The sequence below is a fragment of the Crotalus tigris genome, unplaced genomic scaffold (genome assembly GCF_016545835.1).
Source record: "Crotalus tigris isolate CLP2741 ecotype Arizona unplaced genomic scaffold, ASM1654583v1 scf7180000017933.3771270, whole genome shotgun sequence".
NCBI lineage: Eukaryota > Metazoa > Chordata > Lepidosauria > Squamata > Viperidae > Crotalus > Crotalus tigris.
Window position 1 is genome coordinate 2,308,193 of NW_024096726.1, and position 14,748 is coordinate 2,322,940.

At 39.4% G+C, this 14,748-nt stretch overlaps 1 protein-coding gene across 5 annotated transcripts in view; it reads left to right on the plus strand.

The window, feature by feature from the left end:
• NUCB2 (nucleobindin 2) overlaps positions 1–14,748 on the plus strand; it is a 46,097-nt gene that overhangs the window by 13,505 nt on the left and 17,844 nt on the right. For 2 of the 5 annotated variants that reach the window (XM_039344622.1, XM_039344626.1), the window contains exons 1-5: positions 3,603–3,727; positions 4,794–4,934; positions 7,507–7,614; positions 9,752–9,878; positions 11,731–11,834. In XM_039344622.1, coding sequence (XP_039200556.1) covers positions 3,695–3,727; positions 4,794–4,934; positions 7,507–7,614; positions 9,752–9,878; positions 11,731–11,834 — 513 coding nt within the window. In that variant the 5' untranslated portion in view covers positions 3,603–3,694. Of the gene's footprint in view, positions 1–3,598; positions 3,728–4,793; positions 4,935–7,506; positions 7,615–9,751; positions 9,879–11,730; positions 11,835–14,748 lie in introns of those variants that run through there. The other 3 variants (XM_039344625.1, XM_039344621.1, XM_039344624.1) reach the window with 3 other exon arrangements.

Genomic DNA, 14,748 nt, shown 5'->3' on the forward strand with positions numbered 1-14,748 from the left:
ACAAGAGGGTAAGGCATACCCCTCTCCACCCTGGTTTGATATACAGAATGTTTTCAGTTTAAAAGTATATTGGTTAGGGAATTTAAGTTATACAAAGAGAACCTAGCAGAGCATCCTATTCAAGACCTTATGTTCCTGAAGAAACAATACAGACATCTACCAAAAAAAGAAAGAGAGTTCCCCAATATTTTCTGGTAGTTATAGATAACAGCATCCCAAGCCAGGAACTCTACTCTGTTTTGGCATCTGATAGCCTCCCATTTGATAATCCCTTTTTGCTTCCTTATCTTATACCTCCTTCTGTATGGGAGGGACCATTTAGAGCATTATAGCAGTATTCATAAGAAGAGATTCCTGACACTAACCTGCTCCCAAATTGGGCTCCGGTTACAAATACTGAAATAAAGACACTCATTAACCAGTTAAAGCTTGCTTAAAGCTCCAGGCAATGATTTTATCACATCTGAAATACTACAAAATAATATGAAGTGGTAGAGCCCTATCCTTGTTTTCCAGTTTACTTACTGAGCAAATTCCAGAGGATTGAGGCCTAGCCATTGTGCCCATTTACAGAAAAAGGACACCCGAGATCTGCCCACTAACTATTAGCCTATCAGCCTCTTAAGTATAATAAGTAAGCTCTATGCTAGACATTTATGCAACAAATTAGTTGATTGGATTGACCTTGAGAACCTACTGGCAGGTGAGCAAGCAGGCTTCAAGTCTGGACACTATTTATAGACATGCCATTATTTTTTAACACCTGGCAAAAAATACATGTCTAAAGCAGGCTCATCTTTATATACTGCATTTATTGATTTCAGGTCCACATTTGATCTAGTTCCCAGAGAAAGACTCTGGTCTATGCTTCTGCCAGAATCAAAGTTCAATGCTGCACGCAAGACCACTATACTAATGATATTCCAACTTAGAGAGGAGAAAGGCAAGGATGCATTCTAGCCACTCTGCTGCTTAATCTCTATATAATTTTTTAAAATATTTTTTGCATCCATCTTTACACAAAGGGAAAAAACAGTCCAACCTATCAAAAACAGTACCATAAAAAATAGATTAGAAACACAAGTTAAGGTAGGCAAGAAAATGGTAAGTCAGCATCTGTCCACCCTAGATGAGTTCAGATCACCAGGACCAGATGGATTACACCCCAAGGTTCTGAAGGAACTGGCAGATGTGATCTCAGAATCACTGAACTATATTTTTCAAAGATCCTGGAGTTGATATAGTTCCCATCTTCAAAAAAGAGAAAAAAAATGGATCCAGGAAACTACAGATCTATCAGCCTGACCTCAATACCTGGGAAGATACTGGAAAAGATAATCAAGCAACAAATCAGCGAACATCTAGAGCAGCGGTTCTCAACCTGTGGGTCGCGACCCCTTTTGGGGTCGAATGACCGTTTTACAGGGGTCGCCTAAGACCATCGGAAAACACATATTTCCGATGGTCTTAGGAACCGAGACACCACTCCGCATCTTTCTCCACACGGCCTCCTCTGCCACTTGCAGAGAGAGAGAGAGAGAGAAGGAGGGAGAGAGGGGGGCAGGCACTTTTGCTTCCTTTCTCTCTCTCTCTCAGGCGGACTTACCTCCTGCAGGGCTCCTGATTGGCTCTGTGCCCGGGTGCCCCACCCCCTGGGAGAAGCGCAGCCAGGGCCTCGTGGCTTGGAGCCGCCTGGGGAAGCCCCGGGATCCCTGCTGGAAGCAGCCTGCTGGAGGCTCCGCTGAGTGGGGCAGCCCTCCCGCAAGCCGCGGCCCAAGGGAGACCAGCCCCTGCAATCCCCAGCTAGTCCGACCATTGGACCTGCTGGCCGGGAAGGCACGCTGGAATCCAGGCTGCTGGGAAGGAAGAAGGAGATGCAGCAAAGGTAGGAGAGGAGAGCTGCTTCCTGGGGCCCAGAGCTGGCAGCGGCTTCCTTGCCCTCCCCTTACTCCTCCCATTCTTCCTCTTGTTGCCCCCAAAGTGGCTTGGGTAGGCGCCAGGACAAGAGGGGTACCTGGAGGGGAGCAGCTGGGCTGGACGAGGGGCTGGCAGGGGCCGTGTGGCACCGGCCCCCACCGTGGCTCCATTGGATGGCGAAGGGCGAGGCCAGGCAGCGTGGAGTCCCGGCTAGGGAGACTGCTTCCTCGCCCTCCTCCTCTCCTTCCTCCTGCTGCCCCCCAGGCGGCTCGGGCAGGCGCTGCCTCCACCGCGGCTCCATAGATGGGAAAAGAAAAGAGGAAAGAGAGAAAGAGAAAGAGAGAGGAAGCAGAGAAAGAGAAAGAGGAAAGAGAGAGGAAAGAGACTGCCTTCCCAGTTGCCGAGAAAGGGAAAAAAAAGAGCTGTGAGCGAGTTCCCCTTTCTGCCTCATTGCTGAAAGCTTTTTTTTTTAAACGACCGCTCGTTCAGAACTCCTTGGGGCTTGTTTTCATGAGCTTGTGGCAGATCAGTAAATAAAGGGGTGGGGGAGCCAAAAGGTCCAAGGCATTTGCACCCTGAATGTGTGGACGCTGCTTTCATGATTTGCCACCCCCCTCTCTTCCCGCCCTGCTTGGGCAACGCGCTACTGCTGCTGGCTGAGCTGAGCTGAACTGCGGCGCTGAGCCGATCCCCACACCTCCTGGTTGCCCGGCTGTGCTCCGCCACTGGCCGCCCTCCATGCCGCGCTGGAGCCTCTCCCGCGCCGCCCGACCTGCTTCCCTCACCGTTGGAGGGCATCTGTGTGTGTCTGCAGACCTTACTGGACTACCATCCCCAGCAGCCCTAAAAAGCATTGTGGAAGAGTGAAGAATTAATACCACTTTACAATGCCTTGGTAAGGCCACATTTGGAATACTGCATCCAATTTTGGTCACCACAATGTAAAAGAGAAGTTGAGACTCTAGAAAGAGTACAGAGAAGAGCAACAAAGATGATTAGGGGACTGGAGGCTAAAACATATAAGTAACAATTGCTGAAATTGGGTATGTCTAGTTTAATGAAGAGAAGGACAAGGGGTGACATGATAGCAGTGTTCCAATATGTCAGAGGTTGCCACAAAGAAGACGGAGCCAAACTATTCTCCAAAGCGCCTGAAGGCAGGACAAGAAACAATGGATGGAAACTAACCAAAGAGAAAAGCAACCTAGAACTAAAGAAAAACTTCCCGACAGTTAGAACAATTAACCAGTGGAACGACCTGCCTCCAGAAGCTGTGAATGCTCCAACACTGGAAGTTTTTAAGAGACTGGACAGCTATTTGTCTGAAATGGTATAGGATTTCCTGCCTGAGCAGGGGGTTGGACTAGATGACCTCCAAGATCCCTTCCAAATTATTATTATTGTTATTATTATCATCATTGTCACTATTATCATTATTATCATTATTATGACTATGGCTAGTTACTGCACTGAAGAAGCCTTTGAAATCTATAACAGTAAAATTAAGATCACAATCTTTGCAAAAAGATCTAAACTGCACGCCTGTAAGATAAATGGCCAGAACATCAAGCAAGTCAAATCCTTTAAATATTTGGGCATGCCTAAATATTTAGGCCAAAATGCCTAAAAAACAGTAGTAGCAATTCAGTTTTTCCATTTTTCCAGAGGACCACAGTGTATTGCAGCAGCAGTGAAGTTATACTCCACTAAGGCTCATGCACAACTACTCTTTGGTGCTTAGTTGGGACCTTACTCCTCTTTTACTCCTCTGGAAAGGATGCAGTCCAAATTCCTAAGAGCTATATTTCAGGTAGTGCACTAGGTCCCAAATGTTGCACTAAGGCAAGACTAGCCGAAGTCAAAACAGGTGCATGGATCTACATTTTTGCACATTGGTTAATACTACTCTTTTTCCCTACAGGTTTGAGTTCTCTCCTTATAGTAGACAATTTCGAATCAATATGGTTGGTTCAAGCTTTCTCACAAAAACTTCAGTACAGTATCTTGTTTCTCCAGGGAAGTGCTTTTAATGATGGGATAAAATTGTGCACTTAGTGCACTTAAACAATGTAGTAAAGATCTGGAAATCCAGCAAAAGTGGGCTGCTCTTCCAAAGAATGTTTTCTTGAGCAGTCATACTTCTCCTTTTAAAGCAATGAGATGATCAAATAACTTTCCCCAAAATTCAAAGGTCATTAACTCTAGCATGCTGCAATGCATTTCCCACAGCAGTTTTGGACGCCTGATTAAAAAAAAAATATGATCTGAGATTGTGCCCTTTTGTGGACAAGAGGCCATTGAATCTACAGCTCATGTCCTGCTATACTGCATCTTTTACAAGGACTCATGAACTCAATTTATAACACCTTACCTAATAAATCCAGGAACTGCTGATCTTTTTTATGTACAACTGCTGTTAGCAAATCATTGTGAAGTAGTTTCTTTGAATGTGGCCAAATTCTGTTAATGCTGTTTGCCAAATTAGGCAGACTCTTAACTGTCCACTGATAACCCACCACTAATTGTAGTATATTACTTTGTTGTTTATTCCGTGACCGTAATAAAAATAGATTGATTGTAAATTGAGAATGGAAGAGGAAAATAGGTATCGATAGCTGTGGTCTGGTGTGAATAAAACAGAGTATGCTGGCTGTTGTAATAAATATGATGTGTGGGTGGGAATTAGACTAGGTTTGCAGAGGTGTGCTGCACACAAGAATCGGTTTCAGTGTGTTGCGTGTTGTAAGGAGATTGATGGAGGAGAGACCAGTGCAAGATATTATGGTGGGGTCAGATATTGGCACTGGGGAAAAGCAGGGAAAAATACAGTGTGCAATACTGGAAATTGCTTAGAGAGCGATCTTGTTTTATTTCAGATAAGATGGAGAACTACTTTATTACAACAGTGTGTTTTGCTGCTGACCTATGTTGCAATTATACTGGAAGCAGTGCCTATAGATGTAGACAAGACAAAAGTAAAGGAGGAAGAAAAAGACAGCGCAACAGTAGAAAATCCGGTAAGTCAATTAAATAAATGTGATTTTTTTTTAATAGTGGCTTCTTCAACATTGCGATACTTCAGACTAAAATGTAATACACTACTGGTGTTAGTGTCCTCTGTGTGGCATATAGATCAGCTGCATCTAGGTATTTCCCCATTAGCTTTTGGGAATATTGAGCCAAAGAAAGCCAAGATGAAAAAGTTAAATAAAAGCAAAGTGATGTTTAAAGCATCATCCTAGGCCAGGGGTGGGGAACCTGGACTCTTTTATGACTTGTGGCCCTCACCTCCCAGAATTCTTGAATCAGTCATGCTAGCTCAGGAATTCTGGGAGTTGAAGTCCACAAGTCATAAAAGACCCAGGTTCCCCACCCCTGGCCTAGGCTATAAGGTTATTTCTCATTTAATATGCTTAATTATAGCCAGGTTGGTCTATAATTGCAGGGGTAGGCAATCTTGGCTCTGTTATGACTCATGGACTTCAACTCCCAGAATTCCTGAGTCAGCAGCTGACTCAGGTATTCTGGGAGTTGAAGTCCATGAGTCATAAAAGAGCCAAGGTTGCCTACCCCTGGTCTAGTGGGTTAAGGCAGAGGTCCCCAACCTGTGGGCTGTAGCCCACTAGTGGGCCATGAGGAGTTTGCAGCCGGGGCACGGAAACAGCTGGCAAGCTCATGAGCTCCATTTAAGTGAGTGGCAGGTGCAAATGGTGCTGTGCGCGTGCACTTTCCGGCTGCTTGCATGGAACCATCCCCTCTCCCCCTCTTCCCCCCCTCGGTCCACAAAGCCAGAAACGTTGAGGAACTTTGACTTAAAGCACCAGGCTAGGAAGCGGGAGACTATGAGTTCAAGTCCCGCCTTAGCCATGAAAGGCCAGCTGGATGACTTTGACCAGCCACTCACTCTCTCTCAGCCCAATCTACCTCACAGGGTTGTTGTGGGGAGTATAGGAGAAGGAAGGTGTGCTGTTTTAATCATGTGACTGCAGTGACCGTAATGTTGAGGATTGGTCCGAACTACCACTTGTTCGGTGTGGTCATAATTTTGAATGGTCATTGAATAAGTGGCTGTTAAGTGAGGAATATTTGTAAATGCTAGAATTTGAGCTAATCCCATCCTAGGTGGGAAAAAATAATACTTTTCATTCAAAAGGCAGAGATGGAGAAATTAGGCAGGTGGGTGAGTTGAAATGGAGGCGAGCAGGGCAAGGCAGTAGAGCCTCATATGCTGAAGGGTGTCTCTCTCTCCAGGTCTTTCTGGGGAGGAGGCAGAGTTTCTGGAGAAGTATAAAGTCCTCATCTAATGATGGCATGGTCCTCATCTAATGACCACAACTGAGATTACCAGAACTACTGCTGCAAAGCAGCACAATCACATGTTGCTTCACCTAATGACCGCTTTGCTTAGAGACAGAAACCCCGATTCCAGTTAGGATTATAAAACGAGGGCTGTCTGCTATCTGCTCCATGGTATCCAAAGCAGAACATCTAAATTCAGTCATAGCTTTGTTCCATACAGTATTAACCTTGTGAACTCTAAAGCTTCCTCCTTCTTTATGTATTCAAGATGGACAGTGAATGATATTTATAGGTTACTTATATGTAAGGGTGTAGGTCTATAAATATGTTGTGTATAGTATGTTTTAAATGTGTTATGTATGTGTACACTTTAAGAGGAAGCAACTAAATTTCATTTTTAATGTTGCCATTGTGCCCACAGGAAAAAATGACAATAAAGGTCTGTCTGTGTGTGTGTGTGTCTGTCTGTGTGTCTGTCTGTCTGTCTACCTACCTACCTACCTACCTACCTATCTGTAGTTTAGGATGGAGCTTGACAGGCTGTAATCTTTTTTTGATCTAAGCCAGAGGATCCTTGATTTTGGGTTTTAGAGATAAAATTGGTCAAATTCCTCTCATCTTGACTTCTGATTCTGAAATTTTTACAGGGTGATTGGCTTGGTTTAGGAAAAAATAACATACGGTAGTTTGGTTTAAACTTACAAACCTTTTTGCAAAATGGAAGAGACTGTAATTATTTTCCTAAACAAAGATGACCTGATTAGGAGAAGCAGGCCTTTGTTTTCTGTTGGCAGAAACATTTTAAGAAAGAGTTAATGCATTGAATAAGAACTTGCCAAACATGACTTGCTTCTGAAGGAAGGCTGTCTCAAAAGATTCAAAGCAATCTGGCAATCTTTAAAAGTGTTTGGAACTGGAACTGCAAGACCATTTTCTCAAACCTGGAAAGGTTAGCATTAGCTTGGGGAAGTCTCCATTATAATTTCAGAGAGAAAAGAGAAAAAGATTTTCTTCTTTCTAGGTGCCAGTAGAATCCAAAACTTGGCACTTCAAATTGAATTAAATTCATAGGATGTGTGTGTATTTAAAATTAATTCTTGCTGTGAATTTGCTACCCTCTGCACTGAACAACAAAAGATTATGTTTGGTTGTTGGAAAATCAGCAAGGATAAGAACACCTACTGTAGTTGTAATAATATTTTCATAGATAAACGAACATTTCTCATTTCTGCCTCTATTTTATTAAGCTAACGGTAATTATATATGTATATATCTCTCTCTCTCTTAAAGGACACTGGATTGTATTATGATGCCTATCTCAGGCAAGTGATAGAGGTTTTGGAGACAGACAAACATTTCAGAGAGAAACTCCAAACAGTAGACATAGAACAAATAAAGGTAAGTATAGTAATTAGCAAATTTTAATAAAATGAAAATAATGAGTTGTGTTGTTTTATCTTCCCAGTGTTTATTGAGGGAGAATGTAATCACTTGCTATAAATATGTCTCTGAAACAATACTAAATAAGTAGCTTCTTTTGGGGAAAAAAACAACAACCCTAAAAACCAAAACCCACAATTCTCTGTTTTCAAGTAGAAAAAAAATCCACAAAAAATAAAATTAATTATTTTAGATCCTGATTTAATTTGTGATATTAATACATCCTTTTCTCATGGAATATTTATCTGAAACTTTTCTAAGTTCTGCAATTCTACATTACCTAACTTGCACCGATACAAATAGCAACTGGGTTCTCACATTGCTAAGCCAAAATATAGTATGTGAATTTGATTAAATATATTATGTGAACCCAGCAATTCTGATCTATAAACTATGATTTATGAATTAGTATTATGTATAAGTTCAGGTTATTTCCCTAACCCATATCATGCAGCCTTCAGCCATTGCTGAACACAACTCCCAATACTTGGTCCGCGTGACAATTGGGGAGGTGGGCTGAGAAATTGATTGATTTATAAAATTTATAAATCTTACCTGTGGGTAATGCTGGGCAGCTTAAAATCATATATATATATGTATGTATGTATATGTACTATATATCTACTTGTATTGTAAATGGATATGGATATATGTATAAAAACATAAGTTAATACCAATCACTAAAATCCAATTACAGAGGAGGGAGGTAGGACAGCTCAACAATATCTGGAGGGTCATATTCAATATCTAAATTCAGTCTAAGTAATACAAGTAGATTTGGGCTCGGATTTTTGGCAACTGGATATAGTAATCGCTGTTTAATACAGAAGCAGCATAAATAGGAGCCTTTTTATTCCTTAGGAACATACCCCCAAAATGTCTTTTAATTTATATTGTGTGTATAGTATATTAAATATATAAAAGTATATATGTATGTGTCTATGCCAGTGCACCTGTAGTGCAGAGTAACTATTGCAGTACTAACTGGAGTATTTTGAAGAGTTTTAGAAATACTTTATAATCTTCTGGAGTTCTTTAATTATTTCTGTATGCAATCTTCTTCTACTGCTCTGGAACAAATTTCTTATCCAGATTAAAATATCAACTAATTCTTACTTTCCTATGCAAGGGAGTAACTTTGCCTGTTTTCTGATGTATTTCAGCCAGAGGTGGAAACAGCAGGCCAATCGAAAGTATTTGGCTTTGTGATGCTGTTCGATGTTCAATGATTAATAAGCAGCAGCTCACTTCAAGTGAGGACTGATTTTCCTTTCTAACTCTCAGCATGAAAAAACAACAACAGCTGAGACATAGTGTTGGGAAACTACCTGTGAAATTAATGTTAAATAAAATACTCTATTGATCAGCCTTTTGCATCTTAATAAGCCAGACCATCTCAGTTATCGAGTTATGACTTGTTACAGCCAAATTACAGCATGTGTTTTTGGAGTCATCCACTCCACAAAGATTTCAGTTCAAAAAAGATATGACGGTCTAATCCAGAGTGATTGTGATGTAGAAGATGCTGCATATTTTCAATTGTAGTCTAAATGTGTTTGCTTCAAAATATACTGCAAGTGACACATCTATTAAAATGTTTCAGAGAAAGCAGAAATTGTTGCTAGTGCTGAAGGCTCTGCCTTTGAAGAGGTGCCTCAAAAATCTGTCTGAGAGCTGAAAAATGGATTATTTTATTGGATTAATCTTTGCTGCCTGAAAATTAGCTTTGGTGAGATGAGCGGATAGATAGATAGATAGATAGATAGATAGATAGATAGATAGATAGATAGATAGATAGATAGATAGAAAATGTACATTAGACTCTTTTACATCATTGTGCACTAGTCTTTGGTATATGCTATTTAGGTACCTTCTCAATCAGTTTATTGATTTTCACTGACTTATTAAGTGAAAAAGATTCACATCAATGCTCTCGCTCTCTGCTTTGAAACTTTTGCTTGGGGTTTGAAAATTTCAGATCTCGATTTCTCTTAAGAGAATGTAATGCTATTTTACTTAGTGCATTCAGTTATAGATGGTAACGAATGAAATTACCCTCAAGAAAAATAATTGTGGTGACTTTTATTGTTAACAGAGTGGAAAGTTAAGCAAAGAGCTAGACTTAGTTGGCCATAAGGTGAGAACAAAACTGGATGAACTGAAAAGGCAGGAAGTTGCAAGATTAAGGATGTTAATCAAAGCCAAGATTGATGCATATCAAGGTAAGTAGACAAAGGGGCAAAAATGGATGAATTGGCAATAATGTTTCAGTTTTCTACTTCATTTACAGCTGTGTTTGAATCAGATAAAACTGTGTTCCTGTGTTTTTCTTGATTTCATTACTTATTCTTGTTCTCTTCAAAAATTAGGGGTGAGAATGACAAACTAGTTCTGAAGAAACAACACCTGCAAAATAAATTGCTTGACATTAAATTAGTTTAAAGAAGAAAGTTTCCATTGTGACATTGCCATGTAGCTTTGTGTTATTTTTAAATTAACTATTCAAGTAAATCTCTGTGTAGGAGGAATGCAGTTTTTCAAACAATAATCCATATTTTCAAATCATGAAAACTTATCATATGTAATGAGAACTTAATTTTGATTGTGGAACAGTTTTAGTCTTGTCTACAGCAGATGGTAGAAATTAAGTGACCTTGGCTGATTTCAAACAGTTAAACAGTGAGACCTGGATAGAGTTTAAATGGGACCCTACCAGGGAGTCCTTGGTCTATAGACCAAAGTGGAAAATCCCAAAAAGCAGCAATCCAGAACAAGGCAATGGCAAATCACTTCCATATTGACATCAGAAAAACAATACATGCATGTCAACACCAGAAACCAAGTTGAAGAGTTAAGGGCTGTTTAAACAATCACCCTTTTACATTTCTTTTTCCTTCTCTTATTTTGACTAAATCTATTCCATTTCAAAAGATATCACTACACTGCAGGTCACTTCACAAATATTATGAAGATGGAGTGGGCTATAGGAAGAAAGCACTTCGTACCGAACCAGTGTTGCCTTAATGGAATTCTGAAAATTTTATATCATTTTTTAACTCTCTGATTATACCCAAATAAGGTATAATAAATAATATTACCAATAAAATATTGTTACTTTAAAATCTATTTTCTTCATCTTATACAGAGGGCCCCCCCCCCCAAGGTATAATTCTTTGGAGAGGGATACGATTATAATTTCTTGATTGGAAATGTTTAGTGCCTTTATTTCCTTAGTAAGAATTGTTTGGTGTATTAAAAAAAAAAATCTGTAGGAAAATAATTTTAATTTAATAATTTAATTTGTAGCTGCGAACCTGCATCTTGCTTGGATTGCATAGCGTATCAGCAAATAGCAAATGTAGAGACCTTCTTCTCTAAAAATGTTGTCATACTTTAGGAACACGTTGGACATTCCTTCTTTTTATATATATATTTAAATACCCAAGCTCTGTCCTTTGCAACCTAAATTTATTCATAATCTCAAGCATCCAATGCTGGTCCAGTTATACAGGTTTTTCTGTCTCTTATTGATAGCTTTTCCTGACTGGCGTATATTCTTATTCACTCTAAACCTTGGCCCTGTGGTTAAGGTCAAGCAGATTTTTATAATCTCCACATAAATAGGTGTTAAACTAACTGAGAAATTATCTTGAGATTAGAGGGAAGAATCACCCCGGCAGATTTGATCTGTCCTGAGCAAGCCTATTATCCTCACATGACATGGAGGAAGCCATCCTATTACCAGGATTGAAAATCAATGCAAGATCTGGACTAGTCAGTTTTTATATCTGGAGTCTGCGTGTATGTGTGTCTGTCTTTCTGAGGTGTGCTGATGGCAACAACAACAACAACAACAACAACAACACCTTGTTGAGACCTACTTTTTACATCACCTGGGCATTTTTCATCTAATTTAAAACCTCCCTTGAACCTTGTGAGTGCTGTAGGTTGTGAATATCTTCTTAAAATATGAATTCCTTTTAAAATATGCTCTTGAATTCTACCCAGTTCTTGTTGTATTGTATCTATCAATGTAGTCACCACAGTTCTGTTTTTTGTGTGGGTTGCTTTTAGATTCTGGCGTAGACCATCAAGCTCTTCTCAAACAGTTTCGGCATCTGAACCATCAAAACCCTCACACTTTTGAAGTTAAAGATTTAGATATGTTAATCAAAACTGTAAGTGTTCACCAAATATTTTCTCAGATGCTTGTTTTCTCTCTTTTTTTTAAAAAAAAAATTCTATACTGGTCTGCAATTCTCTCTCTTAATTTGTCAGTTTTAAATATCTTTCATAGATATCTCAAGAATCTTAACTTGGAACTCAATTTGAATCCATAATATAATGTTGTGTTACACAAGATTTGTGCACTTAATAAGTGCCCCCCACCCATCTGCTCATGTTCCTTATAGTGCATCATGGTTTTAATGTTCTCAGGCCAATATAAGCACCTTTATATGTTTACTAAGTCTTTAAACCGTTAAACTGAGCCAATTTAATTCCTTCTCACATTTTGTTATACTTGGAAGTAACTTTATATTAGTCAACCAATATTGTTTTACTGGATTAACAATCTGCTTATTTAACATTCAAACCAGTTTAAATGTGTACTCAGTTTTCTGAATAATAGTATAGTTTATTTTGCAATGTTAGAAAGGTATAATCATTTGCAACGTAAAAATCATTCCATGATGGCAGGAAAAGCTTCTTCAATGCAGCAGATCCTGAATAGCTTTAAAATATAATTAAGTATGTATGTATGTATGTATGTATGTATGTATGTATATGTGTGTGTGTGTGTGTATGTGTGTATATATATATATATATACACACACATACACACATACACATATACATACACACACACATTACATATACATATACACATACATTCATACATACATACATATATGTATAGGTCTTTGGTTATTCGGGTTTTCTCCCATGTCAAATTGGAAGTGTCTTGGCGATGTTTCGACGAAGTCTCATTCGTCATCTTCAAGCTGGTGTTTTCGGCTTCGTGCTTCTAGGAGCACGAAGCCAAAAACACCAGCCTGAAGATGATGAATGAGACTTCGTCGAAACATCGCCAAGACACTTCCAATTTGACATGGGAGAAAACCCGAATAACCAAAGACCTACATACAAACACCCGCGATAACCTCAGAATATATATATATTTGTGTGTGTGTGTGTGTGTGTGTGTGTGTGTATGTTTAACATCTGCTCCACAGATAAATGAACTGTTGCATTTATTAACTTACTAATTAAAAAAAAATTTTTTTTTTTAAAGATGGTCCTCCATCAGGCGACAGAATTACAGATATGAAAAGTATAGTTGAAATAAACAAATGGATAAATGAATGTGTAAAGATAGGTTGTAGAGAGAGGTGGAGTAATAGCTAACACATCAGGTTAGAAACTGGGAGACTGTAAGTTCTATTCCCATCTTGGCCCAGGCATCTATCTCAGCCCTAGGAAGGAGGCAGTGGCAAATTTCTTCAGGCAATCTCCGAGAATCAGGAACAGTTGAACAGAAAAATAATAATAAAAAAATAAAGATAGGGCAGATTTCCATGAAGAAGCTGTGCTAATTCCTGCATGCAGGAGGGAAAGAGGAAGTTGATGCCCCTCTCTTCCCAGGTGAGTGTCAAGAAAACAACTTTGTCCACATATTACAGTTCCATGTCTATGGAGATTCTCAGTCATCCTGATCATGGTTGCCTAAAGGTGCTTTTTCAAAGGACAACTGGACTTTGTTTTTCCTTGAAAATGTTTTGCTTCCCATCCAAGAAGCTTCTTCAGTTCTGATTGAATGGTGAAGGATAGGAGGATTGCTGCAAAGGATATAAATCCTTCCATCCTCCACCATTCAGTCAGAACTGAAGAAGCTTGTTAGATGAGAAGCGAAACCTCTTCAAGGAAAAACAAAGTCCAGTTGACTTTTGAAAAAGCACTTTTGGGACTTACAGGTCCATGATCAGTGCTTCTATCCTGTAGGCCAGGGGTAGGCAACCTTGGCTCTTTTATGACTCGTGGACTTCAACTCCCAGAATTCCTGAGCAGCCATGCTGGCTCAGGAATTCTGGGAGCTGAAGTCCACGAGTCATAAAAGAGCCAAGGCTGCCTACCCCTGCTGTAGGCCATAAGAATTGTTGAAAGGCACAGATGGCACATATATTTATTACTTATTAGACCTTGCCCCCCACCTTTATTACTTTGTATGTAACTCAAAGCGGTGAACATATCTAATTTTCCTTCTATTTTCCCTACAACAACAACCCCCTGAGGAGGATTGGGTTGAGAGAGAATGACTGGCCCAAAATCACCCAGCTGGCTTTCCCTGCCTAAGTCAGGACTAGAACTCAGTCTCCTAATTTCTAGACTAGCACCTTCAGCACTACCCAAACTGGATTATTTACAGATAAATGATCCAGATCTAAATGCACAACCTTTTTTGAGTGAAAGTCTATACTTTGAGTGATGAGCTGGGAGCTGCATTTCAAAAACTGGGAGAAGGTTCAAGACTAATTGATTCAATATTCAATGTGTCTATGCCTATATCTAATAATTTTAACAAATTTGGGGGTGTTTGGAGGCTGCCTTCAAAGCATGGTGAGTCCAAATGGCACTACTTTAAAGATTTTTGTCTATTCTACTTAATTATTGCTTTTAGAAATAATTTATCTTCTATGATTTTATTGCTTTTAATGTTGTAAGCCACCCAGAGTTGCTTCAAAGCAAGAGGGGTGGCAAAGAAATGTAATAAATAATAAAATAAAATAAAGTGTACAAGGCTGGTCAGTTTAATTGTGACAGTAACTATTAACAATCACACTTCAAAATAAGTCAGTTTTGTTATTTCTGTTTTGTAGAGATGGAGGCAGAGGCATAAAAAATGAGCTTTTAGCATCCCCTAGTGTCAGTAATATTTACGATGGGATATTTGATGATGAGAATTGCTGTAAACACCATGTATTACTGTACTGTATACCTTCATAAATAAATGAACATTTACAATCTGTTACAAAATGTTAATAATAATTAACATTTGCAACATTTTTCATCATTGTTGTGTTTGTGAATGGTTGT